This window comes from Pseudorasbora parva, chromosome 18, assembly GCF_024679245.1.
Source record: "Pseudorasbora parva isolate DD20220531a chromosome 18, ASM2467924v1, whole genome shotgun sequence".
Lineage (NCBI taxonomy): Eukaryota > Metazoa > Chordata > Actinopteri > Cypriniformes > Gobionidae > Pseudorasbora > Pseudorasbora parva.
The window spans coordinates 4,297,262-4,310,105 of record NC_090189.1 but is presented as its reverse complement, the minus strand read 5'-3'; the positions used below and the strand labels follow the sequence as shown (position 1 = coordinate 4,310,105).

The window sequence follows — 12,844 nt, the reverse complement described above, 5'->3', positions numbered from 1 at the left end:
TCTTTGCACTGTCTGCTAACACAAGCAGAATGAAGCGAAGCACACTGCTCTCCTTTTCCAATCTCTTCCAGTCACACAGCCCTAACCCAAAAAAAGAATCAATAGATGCATAAGAAATAAAAAAATAAACAGTTGTAAGAGAATTAAAAATAATAAAATTATGATATATAAATTAAACAACAATAACCAAAGGTAAGAACAAAGGTAAATGTAAACAGTTTTAAAAAAGATGATTCCTACCTGCCTGTAGAGGGCGCTCTTGCGCATAGGTAGTGCTGTTGCACAACAAAAGAGAGAATATGCGCTCAGAGCTAAAATTAGAAGCATAACGGAGCACACGAGAGTAAAGTGCGGTGGAAAACAACACCATTTTTCTGAAAGAGAGTAGGAAATCCTTATTTTGGTGTTTATGGCTGTTTAGTGGGCAGCTGTTGATCGCACGGATATTGTTATTCTGTTCCTGAGTGTGAGTGCTTGTTCAATGTAACGTTAATTATTACATGTTGGTTGACTGTTCTGTTGTTGTTTACGTTGTCATATCAAGAAATAAGTGAGTAGTAATTATTTCTCTTTTGGATAAATGGCATCAGAGGGGAGAACGTAGAGACGTGAGTGTGCGTGATTTGTCAGCTGAGAAGTTTCTATGCGGTCCAACACGTCAGAAAGTGAGTGACATTTATTTTATTATTTGTTTTAAAATGATTATGTTCACTCAAAGTAAGGTGTTTAAGAGCTGTAAACTGTTTGTGACATTGATATTCATTCAACTGTGTAGAATCATAATATTTTTTCTTAAGAGGAGAATTAATATAGCATCATAAAGAATGTAAAGTGTAATGTGGAGAGTTTTAAATCCAGTTAGTTTTTGTCTAACAAGTATGTGTGGCTTATGGGAATGCATCTTTAATTATGTTTATATATTTTGTTTTTATCCAGAAAACATAGAGCCACTACCTTTGTTTATTTAGGGATATTATACACATTTTAGAAAACTTACTTTGAGTTTTGTGTACTTTTTATTATTTTTTATTTCTTTGGAATGTTACAACACATTTCATAGTTGTATAAGCTTTGTTTATGCACCTTCCCTCAAACGGAAACTGCAGACATTAACGCCGCGTTTTCCTTGTACGCTGTCAGAAATAAAGTATCCCTTTTTTAGATGTCTGGCTGTGTTTGAGTTTTCTTTATAGCCAACATATTAGCACGGCCACACATATATAAGATAAGGTGCAATTAGGGGTGGGCGATATCTCGATATTTAAAATATATCGAGATATTTATTAAACTCGATATGGATTTTGACATATCGTATATATATATCGATATATTGTTTATATTTAATTCTGAATACACCACTTTGCCTTCTCTGCTCGCTCGCCCCCCCCGCCCCCTTGCTTTTATTTCCCCCTCTCCTCGCATGTTGTCTCATTGAACATGGCGGCGTCCGCAACTAGCCCGGAGGAACTCGTCTCAAAAAAAAGGACAACTGGCTCCATTATATGGAGATAATTTGGCTTTAAGGCGTCGGATGAACAGCAGACAGATGTCTACTGCCGTGAATGCCGAAAGTGGTGCCAACCAAAGCTTCTAGCACCACGAACCTTTTCCACCATTTACAGACAAGGTACAAGCTCACTTACGAGGAGTGCACCAGACTTAGGATCCCGGCCACTGAACCCACTAGCTCTGGCAACGCTACAAACACTACACAGATAACACTGCACAAAGCTTTGCCGCGGAGTGTGGAATACGAAAGAAAGAGCGCAAGGTGGTGTAGCATCACCGAGTCCGTGGCATTTTATATAGCAGTGGACATGGCACCCATTTCCGTCGTTGAACAACGTGGCTTTATACGCATGCTAAAAACACTTGATCCTAGATACAGTTTACCTAGTCGGCATTACTTTGCAAGACAAGAACTCCCGCGACTGTACACTACGGAGAGAGAGCGGCTTGCTGGTGAAATGGAGAAGGTTATTTACTATGCCCTGACTACAGACATGTGGAGCAGCAGGACATGCGAGCCTTACATGTGCGCTCACTATATATAATATTTTGGACTGGGAGATTAAAAGCGCATGCCTTCAAACCACTTATTTCCCACAAGATCACACGGGTGAAAATATCGCAGAGGCCCTCAGAGACGTAACAAAAACCTGGATGTTAAATCCAAATGGACACAGACTACATTTGGCGATTGGTGAGTGCAATATACCTGGTCTTACATGGGCGTGTGTGTGAAATGTTTGGTTGGTTGGAAGGGGGTGTGGCAAATAATTTGGTCTTTAAAAAAAAAACATGCATTACAGAATAATTTAAAAGTACATTGTCAAAATAATAACTTTATTACAAATTAAAAAGAAACTATACATATATGGGTCAATGACGTGGCGTGTCAATTCTGACAGAAGAATTGGTCAAGATGCAGAAGCAAGGGCTGAGTATCTTGAAAAAAAGAAAGCAAGGTATTATAGTGATGATAATGGAATGATAATGTGTCAGTAACAAGCATTGTTTATGATGCATTATAATTTTACAGATTTACTGTAATATTTAGAAAATATGATTGTAAGGAAATTTGTGTGATTACAACCTGCATCTAATACTCATTATTATTGTGTGTAGCTACAAATCAAGGCCAGTTCCCAAAAAGCCTGTACAGCAGATGACCCCTTCTGCTGCAAAGAAGAAAAGGGAGCAGTGGAGGGTACACCAGAGGAATTGGAGGCAAAGATTAAAGCAGATTAATGAATTAATGAACGACACTCCAGTCTCAAAAAATGAGTCTAATCTTGAAGAACCCCAACCCAGAGAGCCAGATAACCCTCAAGAGAACGTCCAGCCACTTGCTTCGTCTACCCCAGAAAGAAATGATAACAACGTGCAAACAAAAAAAGCAAACAAAAGTTAATTAAAGAATGAAATAGTCAAACTTAAAAGGCAACTTGCTCTGTCAAACAAAAAAAAATGAGAAACTAAAAAAACGTTTGTACAGGGTTAACAAAACAAGAGTAGTGAACATCAACGAAAGTCACTGGGAGCCAAGAAGCCTGCTGCAGTAAAGAAGTTGCAGGTTACTCACTTCCTGTGTAGGGATGAAAATAGTAGACTTCTACCAGGTAAAAAAGACACAGTGACAAAAAAAAAGAGAAAGTTCAAAGAAGAGTCCTACAAAAAACAATGAAAGAGTTACATTTACAGTACAATAAAGAAACCCAAAAGGAACTCACACTGTCATACAGACAGTTTGTGCGCTTGCGCCCCTTCTACATAACGGAACCTAAAACAAGTGATCGCAACACATGCGCCTGACCACGAAAACATCCAGATGCTTGTGGAGAAACTATTTCAAAGTGGCTTTGTAAAAGTGGCAAGTATTTCAGAGTTGTTGGCATCCATCGTGTGTGATCCTCTAAGAAAGGATTGTATGTATCGTGTCTGTGTTAAGTGCTGTTATAAAGAAGTGGAAATAGCTCCTGAAGAACAGAACACTACCACCACATGGCTACAGTGGGAAAGGGTCAAGACCACCAGTGGCTATAAAGGAATTCACAAACTTTGTGTAAAAAACTGAATGTGGAACATGGCAGGACCAAAGAAATACAAAGAATACTGAATGAAAAACTTGATCTGCTTGCCAAACATCACTACAACTGGATATACCAGGTTGAGCAGTGCAGACAAGTGAAGGAAACCATCAGTGACACCGAGGTAGTGATCCACATGGATTTCTCTGAGAACTATGCTTGCAAGCTCCACACCGAGATTCAAGCTTTCCATTTTGGTGGAAATCGTAAACAGGCCACAATTCACACCAGTGTGGTCTACACATCAGATGGAAGTCAATCATACGCCACAATTTCAGACAGCCTGCGTCATGATGAAAGAGCTGTGTGGGCACACATTGAGCCAATTTTAAAGAAGTTGAAGGAGCAGAAGCCCACTCTTACAACCATCCACTTCATGAGTGACGGGCCTGTTACCCAGTTCAGGAATAATCGCAACTTCTATCTCCTGACCACACTGCCGTTTATTTTGGGGTTCAAGGAGGTGACGTGGAATTTCTCAGAGAAAGCCCATGGTAAGGGTGCACCAGATGGCGTGGGTGGCGCTGTAAAGCGCACGGCTGATCAGAGGGTGAAAATGGGAGCAGATATTCAGACACCAAAAGAGCTCTATGAAGCTTTACAGAGCACAGCCTCTTCAATCAAGTACTTTTGGGTGTCAGAAGAGAACATCCTAAGACATGATGAATCTGTACCTGAGAAGCTGCCTGTTGTGAAGGGCACAATGAAAATTCACCAGATTGTGTCTCTTAACCCAGGACGGTTTTGGCACAGAGAGCTGTCCTGCTTCTGCAGCCGAGGGAAGGGTAAAAACTGTGACTGCTTCAGTCCCAATGAAGTGGACATGAATTGCATAGATGTGTGTGAATTACCCACCAATGCTCCAGCAACAACGCCACATCTTACGATGACACCAGATATTGTTGGAAGGTTTGTGATTGTTAAATATGATGCCCAGCCATTTGTAGGCCAAGTCCTGAATCTGGTGGGGGATGATGAACTTGAAGTGAGCTGCATGCGACAGACAATGGGCAGAAACACCTTTGTGTTTGTGACATGCAAGCCATCCTATCAGAGCCTGAGCCATTAACAAACCGCTCGTCACAACTATGTATCCAAGACTGGGAGAAATTCCAAAACATGTGGTAGTGTTTTAAACACTTGTTGTGCGCGTCACAAAAAGGTCTGAAGTTCATATGGACATGTTCAAAAGTTCCAATCTTCAGTGTCACAGAACAAAAATGTCTGAAGTTCATGGAAATGTTCAAAAGTTCCAATCTTCCCTTCATCAACAGTGCTCTGAATTAATCTGATTACTTAAGTCTGTTACACAAATGGTTACGTACATGCTTACAGTTTCTAATGTTGGTAATGTTATTACCAAATCAAATGTAGGTACAAAATGTATGAAATATGTTAAGTATTAAATGTTTTATTACAAAATGTATGAAATGTTGTTGCATTTAAGTGTTGGCTGAATTAATCAATTTACATAATTTCATTCTCACACAGAGTTTGGTGGGTCTGTTAGGGAAATCTGTTGACTTTAGCACTCTTTGTTGCATAATAATGTGTGTGTGTGTGTGTGTGTGTGTGTGTGTGTGTGTGTGTGTGTGTGTGTGTGTGTTTGTGCAACATCCCTACATGCAAACCGAAGCATTAAGAACGTTGTAAGTGTACAAACAGTTTAATAAGAAGATACTTTATAAAGAGTGCATTACGCGTTCACGGAGAGGCGCCATCTTGGAAAACAGTCTCGACTCGTTGATCCACGAATGCTGTTCTAAGTGAGCTGGTCGATGGGAATTATGTTTGTGAAATGTAACAACATGGACATTTTTATTTATTTATTTTCTCTGTTGCGTTCAGTGTTTTCTTCCGGAAACAACGGACCATATGAGATTCCAAGTCACAGTTCATCACTTAGCAGAGCTCTCGTCGCTCGATGAGTCGAGACTGTTTTCCAAGATGGCGCCTGTCCGTGAACGCGTAATGCACTCTTTATAAAGTATCTTCTTATTAAACTGTTTGTACTCTTACAAAGTTCTCAATTCTTCGGTTTGCATGTAGGGACCCTCATTATGCTACTGTGTTAGTGTGAGGCTATTTTGAGCCTTGTTAGTGGTATTAACTAGCGATTTAATTTCACTACCCTGTGTCTACCCTGTGCCCCATAGACTAGTGTTATAAGCTAATCTGTTTTTAGAGATAAAACTCTTTACATTCGATTTTCATGAAAACGCATCCCAGAGAACGATCTACTCTGCAACCATCTTTTAATTACACCTAGGTTCATTTCTCACCAGAGTTGTCCTTTCATGACTTGAGTCCACATCTCTGGGCAATACTGTCATGTGATTGGATTAGCCCCTATGCATTTGAATGACACTGTTATGCTGATTAGATCAGGGCTGGGGGAATGCTGGGAACGAGCTGATTCCTGCACTGCATTTGCATGCTTTGTTTAGATTTTCTTCACCTCTACTGTATTTAATCCCTCCATCTTGAATGAATAAAAACTACAAAGTATTACTGTTTTTAGTCAGACTTGATGGACCGCAGCTACCGACAGCACGTGTTCTTAATCCTGCTGAAGATACATCCAAGTCTCCTGGTCTTCGCTTCTGAGTTTCCAACAATCCAGAATGGCAGCACAGCAGAAAGGTTTGTTTGAGCTGTGGCCTCTCCCAACACTTATGAAATAGTATGTCCAAATAAAAATAATTGTCAATGTGCAGCTGCTTGTATGTTGTATGTAATTAAGGTGAATGCATCATTTGCAGTTCCATGACAGAACTTTGTATTTGTGCTTAATTAAGAATTAACTTTATGTTGATTTTAGACCCAATGGAAGAGAATGAAGACAAAGAGCAAAAACCTCATCGTTTTAAAAATGAAGAGGGAAACACAATTTCACAGACTGGAAGTAATTTCACATCGAAAAGTGCTCGACAACCTGCAGATAAAAGATATTTAACCTGCTCTGAGTGTGGAAAGAGGTTAAAATATAAATCAGAACTTAAGATACACATGAGATTTCACACTGGAGAAAAACCGTTCACATGCTCTCAGTGCGGAAAGAGCTTCACTCGGAAAATTCATCTAAATAATCATCTGCGCAGTCACTCTGGAGTGAGATCATTCAGCTGTGATCAGTGTGAGAAAACATTTGTTTTTGAATCAAGCTTAAGAAGACATCTTAAAGTTCATACTGGTGTGAAGCCTTACGTTTGCTCTTTTTGTAGAAAGAGTTTTTCACGACAGCAGTCTTTTAAAGAGCATGAGAGTATGCATACTGGTGTTAGTCCTTATCTGTGCTTTGACTGTGGAAAGACCTTCAGTACATCCAGTCACTTAATAACACACAAGAGAGTTCACACTGGAGAGAAGCCGTACATGTGCTCACACTGTGGGAAGTGTTTCGCTCACTCAGGAAACCTGAAAGATCATGAGAGAGTTCATACTGGAGAGAAACCGTACAAGTGCTCTTCATGTGGGAAGAGTTTCTCTCATTTCTCAAATCTACAGAGACATGAGAAAAAGTATTGCCTGAAGTCGTCAAAATGAGTTATTTCATTTTCAGATCTGTAATTTATTTTGTAATTTCATTCTGACGCCTCTGTTCCGCAATGTAATAATATACCTGAGCATGTGTCTGGTGTACATGATAAAAGCAGCCCTGTTAGCACAGTTACTATCAGCAATATGTGGCCTACGTCCACCATTGCACAGAATCGTCAACCATAGGGTCGTCAACAAAGCAGTCAGCGGCGAACAATCTGACGTCAAACACAGCGGATAACGGCGCACACTCTGACATCGCAAGGCAAAAACGCTGGTTTTAAATCAGGGAAAGGGGTTCATTAATGAGGATGTCATTTATTGTGCATCTTAAATGTTATTTGTAATGTAGTGATTTCTAATTCTGATTAATAAAATGTACTTTAGTTGACATGTACTGATTGTTTTGGCTTTGTATCAACATTGCTCACACAATAGCAGTGTTTCCTGACCCTGTTCCTGGAGGCACACTAAAATTACACATTGACGACAATATTCCAATATTAACCTGATTAAGACAATACTCTGATTAAGAAAGGACCATGTAAACTGGGATTTCTACCTTAATCCGGTTAAAGTCGTAATCGAAGTAAACGCAAAGTGAATTAAGTCGTGTGGAGTATGCCTATTTTAGTTACATTATCAGAGAGCATTACAGACCACTCCACACATTTCTTACATACGGTTCCTTTAAGGCATTTCAATGACTCATAAAATGGCCCTGATATGTCACTAGACATTAAGAAATCATGTTAATTTCAAATACTTCTATCACTGACAACAGTAGTCCTGCCAGGATATTGTAATTTAAAAGTTGTTGTTGCAGCCCTCAACTGATCTTGATGTTGACATGTTGTGTTTTGGCCTGAAGCTCCGCCCTCCACCTAATCGATCAATCACAAAGTCAGTAGTGTTTCAACATCCGGGTTGTCAAGTCAACTCTAGTTACCACAGCTGGGGACTTCAGCCCCTGTCCTTTTTGAAAATGAATCAAAGGTGCCAATCTTAACAAAAAAGTAACAAAGAGCTCAAAAGTCAGAAAATTCCCATGTATCTGTTAGTCTGAAATGCTGTTGCCATGACGTGTTGCTATGGGTGCCATGTCTTGCTTGACTGCTCATTCTGACACGGCCTTGTTGTAATTATTCGGCTCATTGTAAAAGTAAAATACAATAAGTTTGTATCTGTAATTCCATATTAATTATTGTGACCAAACAGTCTGCTTATAACGGCAGTCAGGAACCTCTAGGCTCGCAAGCCATAATGGATCATTCAGTGAACGCCCGTGGCTCGACAGCAATAAAAAAACAAGCCAAACTATCACAATTTTTAAACCTTTCACAATTAATCAAAGCTATTTTTCAAAATGTAGGCTGTCAAGAAGGAGGCAAGAGAGGCAGTGTCTCCTCAAAAAAAACTGAAAGCCGGTAATTTACAAAAAATAAATCACCGCAAATATATATACAAAAATAACTTAAAAACATTAAATATCACTCGTTTTTTATAAAGTAACACTGTTCAAACTGTGACACTTGCAGGTAAAGTTACAGTGGGTTTCCTGAGCCCATTGAATTTAAACAAACCCACCAAAGTCATGCTATGATGACCCTAATCTGAATATTGTCTTATTCAGAATAAGGTCAATAATTAGATTACTGTTGTCCATGTAAACACACTCAGTTTGACTGTATTTCTTATCTGACGCTTATATCTCTAGTATTAGAGTCTCTACTAACAAGCTGATGAGTTCATTAAGAAGTGTTTGATTAGGAAGAGTTGGAAAATGTGTATGCTGTATCAGAAATCGAATACTTCCCTCCTATTGTCATAGAATCACAGCCAACACACAGGCATCTTCACCAGATCTCCACACTCCGCCCAGGAAGATCAAGTTAATCAGCCATGGGGCTAGTTGCTTAAACTTAGTCACTATGTTAAGACTGTGTCTTAAGTACTAATTTGTCCATGTAATCAGGCTTACTGTTCTAACTCAAATTGAACTGATCTACCATTTTAAAGCTCCTGTCCGTAACTTTTTTTCAGTTCAAGATATACAAAAATTATTTTATGAGAATGTACAACATGAATCCATTTTCCAAACCGTGTTTTTGTCTTACCCTGAATCATTATGGTACACTTATAATAAGTATTTAATACTGGGACTATTTCAGGCCAGACTTGTAGGTACCGCTGCGTAGGAGCACAGCCCCTGTGTGACTCGCCATAGACATAAACAGAGAGAAGTAGCTCCGGCTGTAATGTTCTTCTGCAAGACGCATGCAGCTCTGTTTATTAACCACTAGAGTGCAAAAAGTTACGGACTGCAGCTTTAATGTTACTGATTTTTAAAAGTTAGGACCAGTTTAAAGAAAAAAATTAGGTGACTTACTTTTAAGACTAGTCTAAGTGGTTTATGCAACCGGCTCCAGGTGTTTGAGACATTAGTCTTTTGTCTTTATTCACTTCCTGACCATTTTGCATGACACACTCAAGGTACAGTTGTGTCTTTGTCTCTATGATAATGTGAAGGTATGGGCAATACTGTCAGAGTGATTGGATTAGCACCTATGCATTTGAATGACACTGTTTATGCTGATTAGATCAGGGCTGGGGGAATGCTGGGAACGAGCTGATTCCTGCACTGCATTTGCATTTAGATTGTCTCCACCTCTACTGTATTTAATCCCTCCCTCTTGAATGAATAAAAACTACAAAGTATTACTGTTTTTAGTCAGACTTGATGGACTGCAGCTACCGACAGCACGTGTTCTTAATCCTGCTGAAGATACATCCAAGTCTCCTGGTCTTCGCTTCTGAGTTTCCAAAAATCCAGAATGGCAGCACAGTGGAAAGGTTTGTTTGAGCTGTGGCCTCTCCCAACACTTATGAAATAGTATGTCCAAATAAAAATAATTGTCAATGTGCAGCTGCTTGTATGTTGTATGTAATTAAGGTGAATGCATCATTTACAGTTCCATGACAGAACTTTGTATTTGTGCTTAATTAAGAATTAACTTTATGTTGATTTTAGACCCGATGGAAGAGAATGAAGACAAAGAGCAAAAACCTCATCGTTTTGAAAATGAAGATGGAAACATAATTTCACAGACTGGAAGTAATTTCACATCGAAAATTGCTCGACAACCTGCAGATAAAAGATCTTTCACCTGCTCTGAGTGTGGAAAGAGTTTCACAGATAAATCAAACCATAAGACACACATGAGGATTCACACTGGAGAGAAACCGTTCACCTGCTCTCAGTGCGGAAAGAGCTTCACTCGGAAAAGTCATCTAAATGATCATCTGCGCAGTCACTCTGGAGTGAGATCATTCAGCTGTGATCAGTGTGAGAAAACATTTGTTTTTGAAGCAGGTTTAACAAGACACCTTAAAGTTCATGCTGGCGTGAAGCCTTACGTTTGCTCTTTTTGTAGAAAGAGTTTTTCACGACTGCAGTCTTTTAAAGAGCATGAGCGTATGCATACTGGTGTTAGACCTTATCTGTGCTTTGACTGTGGAAAGACCTTCAGTACATCCAGTCACTTAATAACACACAAGAGAGTTCACACTGGAGAGAAGCCGTACAAGTGCTCACACTGTGGGAAGTGTTTCGTTCACTCAGGAAACCTGAAAGATCATGAGAGAGTTCATACTGGAGAGAAACCGTACAAGTGCTCTTCATGTGGGAAGAGTTTCACTCAGTCCTCAAATCTACAGAGACATGAGAAAAAGTATTGCCTGAAGTCGTCAAAATGAGTTATTTCATATTCAGATCCGTAATTTACAAGTAAATAATATAATATGCAGGTTTACACACACACAAAATCCCTTTTGTCTATGCTCTCTCTGCCATCACCTGTTAGTCATCACAATCAGCGCTTTGCGATGACACCTGTTCCTACTTTGCCCTGAGTGCTCAGCCTTTATCTAGTGTTTGCTCTTATAATATTTTCCCCGCAACAGTCTCAGGCCTAGTCCACACGGACACAGGTATTTTTATAACTGGTGTTTTTCCTCCTGCGTTTTAGAAAATATCCCGTCCACACATGCTCGGTTTAAAATAAATTTCTGTCTACATGACACCGCAAAAACCTGCTATCAAGCGCTGTCAAGAGCATGCCACACCAGCAGGCGGCGATATCACCCTAATCGTAAAGGCATGTTGGCCAATCAGAAGGCTAGAATTTAATTCTGACGCCTCTGTTCCGCAATGTAACAATATACCTGAGCATGTATCTGGTGTACATGATACAAGCAGTCCTGTTAGCACAGTTACTATCAGGAATATGTGGGCTACGTCCGCCATTCCACAGAATCGTCAACCATAGGGTCGTCAACAAAGCAGTCAGCGGCGAACAATCTGACGTCAAACACAGCGGATAACGGCGCACACTCTGACGTCGCAAGGCAAGAACGCCGGTTTTAAATCAGGGAAAGGGGTTCATTAATGAGGATGTCATTTATTGTGCATCTTAAATGTTATGTGTAATGTAGTGATTGCTAATTCTGATTAATAAAATGTACTTTAGTTGACATGTACTGATTGTTTTGGCTTTGTATCAACATTGCTTACACAATAGCAGTGTTTCCTTACCCTGTTCCTGGAGGCACACTAACATTACACATTGACTACGTTTACATTGACGACAATATTCCAATATTAACCTGATTAAGACAATACTCTGATTAAGAAAGGACCATGTAAACTGGGATTTCTACCTTAATCCGGTTAAAGTCGTAATCGAAGTAAACGCAAAGTGAATTAAGTCGTGTGGAGTATGCCTATTTTAGTTACATTATCAGAGAGCATTACAGACCAGTACACACATTTCTTACATACAGTTCCTTTAAGGCATTTCAATGACTCATAAAATGACCCTGATATGTCACTAGACATTAAGAAATCATGTTAATTTTTAAATACTTCTATCACTGACAACAGTAGTCTGGCCAGGATATTGTCATTTAAAAGTTGTTGTTGCAGCTCTCAACTGATCTTGATGTTGACATGTTGTGTTTTGGCCTGAAGCTCCGCCCTCCACCTAATCGATCAATCCCAAAGTCAGTAGTGTTTCAACATCCGGGTTGTCAAGTCAACTCTAGTTACCACAGCTGGGGACTTCAGCCCTGTCCTTTTTGAAAATTAATCAAAGGTGCCAATCTTAACAAAAAAGTAACAAAGAGCTCAAAAGTCAGAAAATTCCCATGTATCTGTATCTGTTAGTCTGAAATGCCGTTGCCATGGCGTGTTGCTATGGTTGCCATGTCTTGCTTGACTGCTCATTCTGACACAGCGTTTCTGCCCGCATTTTTTTTTTCTTTTCTTCAAATTATGTGATTTTTTGCAGAATCTGTTGAAATCACGATGAAGCCTCTGCGTGTTTGAGATGGCATTAATGGTATATTTAAAAGCGTATATTTTGAGGTTGAAATCGCCTTGTTTTATCTGTGTGTATTTCCATACCGGCTTTTGTTATTGCCCCTCCCTCCAAGGTTGAGTAGCTAATTATTTATGCAGCGCTCTGGCCGGCTGTAGAGATGGTCTAAGCGACAATGAAAGCGGCATAATAAGACTGAATAATACCCTAATCTACAACTGAGCAAAGATGAAGAAGTGGAAGAATGTATCAGACAGGTGTCAGACGAGTTGGACCATAAGAAATCAGAGGCTATATCGATAGTAACATTTGACAGGGATAAAGGCAGAGAAATGG

At 39.6% G+C, this 12,844-nt stretch overlaps 1 protein-coding gene across 1 annotated transcript in view; it reads left to right on the top strand.

Moving 5' to 3' along the window:
* The first annotated feature begins 299 nt into the window (after positions 1 to 299).
* Positions 300 to 12,844, top strand: part of LOC137046468 (zinc finger protein 135-like) — a 46,319-nt gene continuing 33,774 nt past the window's right edge. The window contains exons 1-5 of the mRNA XM_067423696.1: positions 300 to 466; positions 591 to 665; positions 6,112 to 6,233; positions 6,412 to 7,111; positions 10,355 to 10,861. Of these exons, the coding sequence (XP_067279797.1) occupies positions 6,215 to 6,233; positions 6,412 to 7,111; positions 10,355 to 10,861 (1,226 nt within the window). The 5' untranslated portion in view covers positions 300 to 466; positions 591 to 665; positions 6,112 to 6,214. The remainder of the gene's footprint in view (positions 467 to 590; positions 666 to 6,111; positions 6,234 to 6,411; positions 7,112 to 10,354; positions 10,862 to 12,844) is intronic.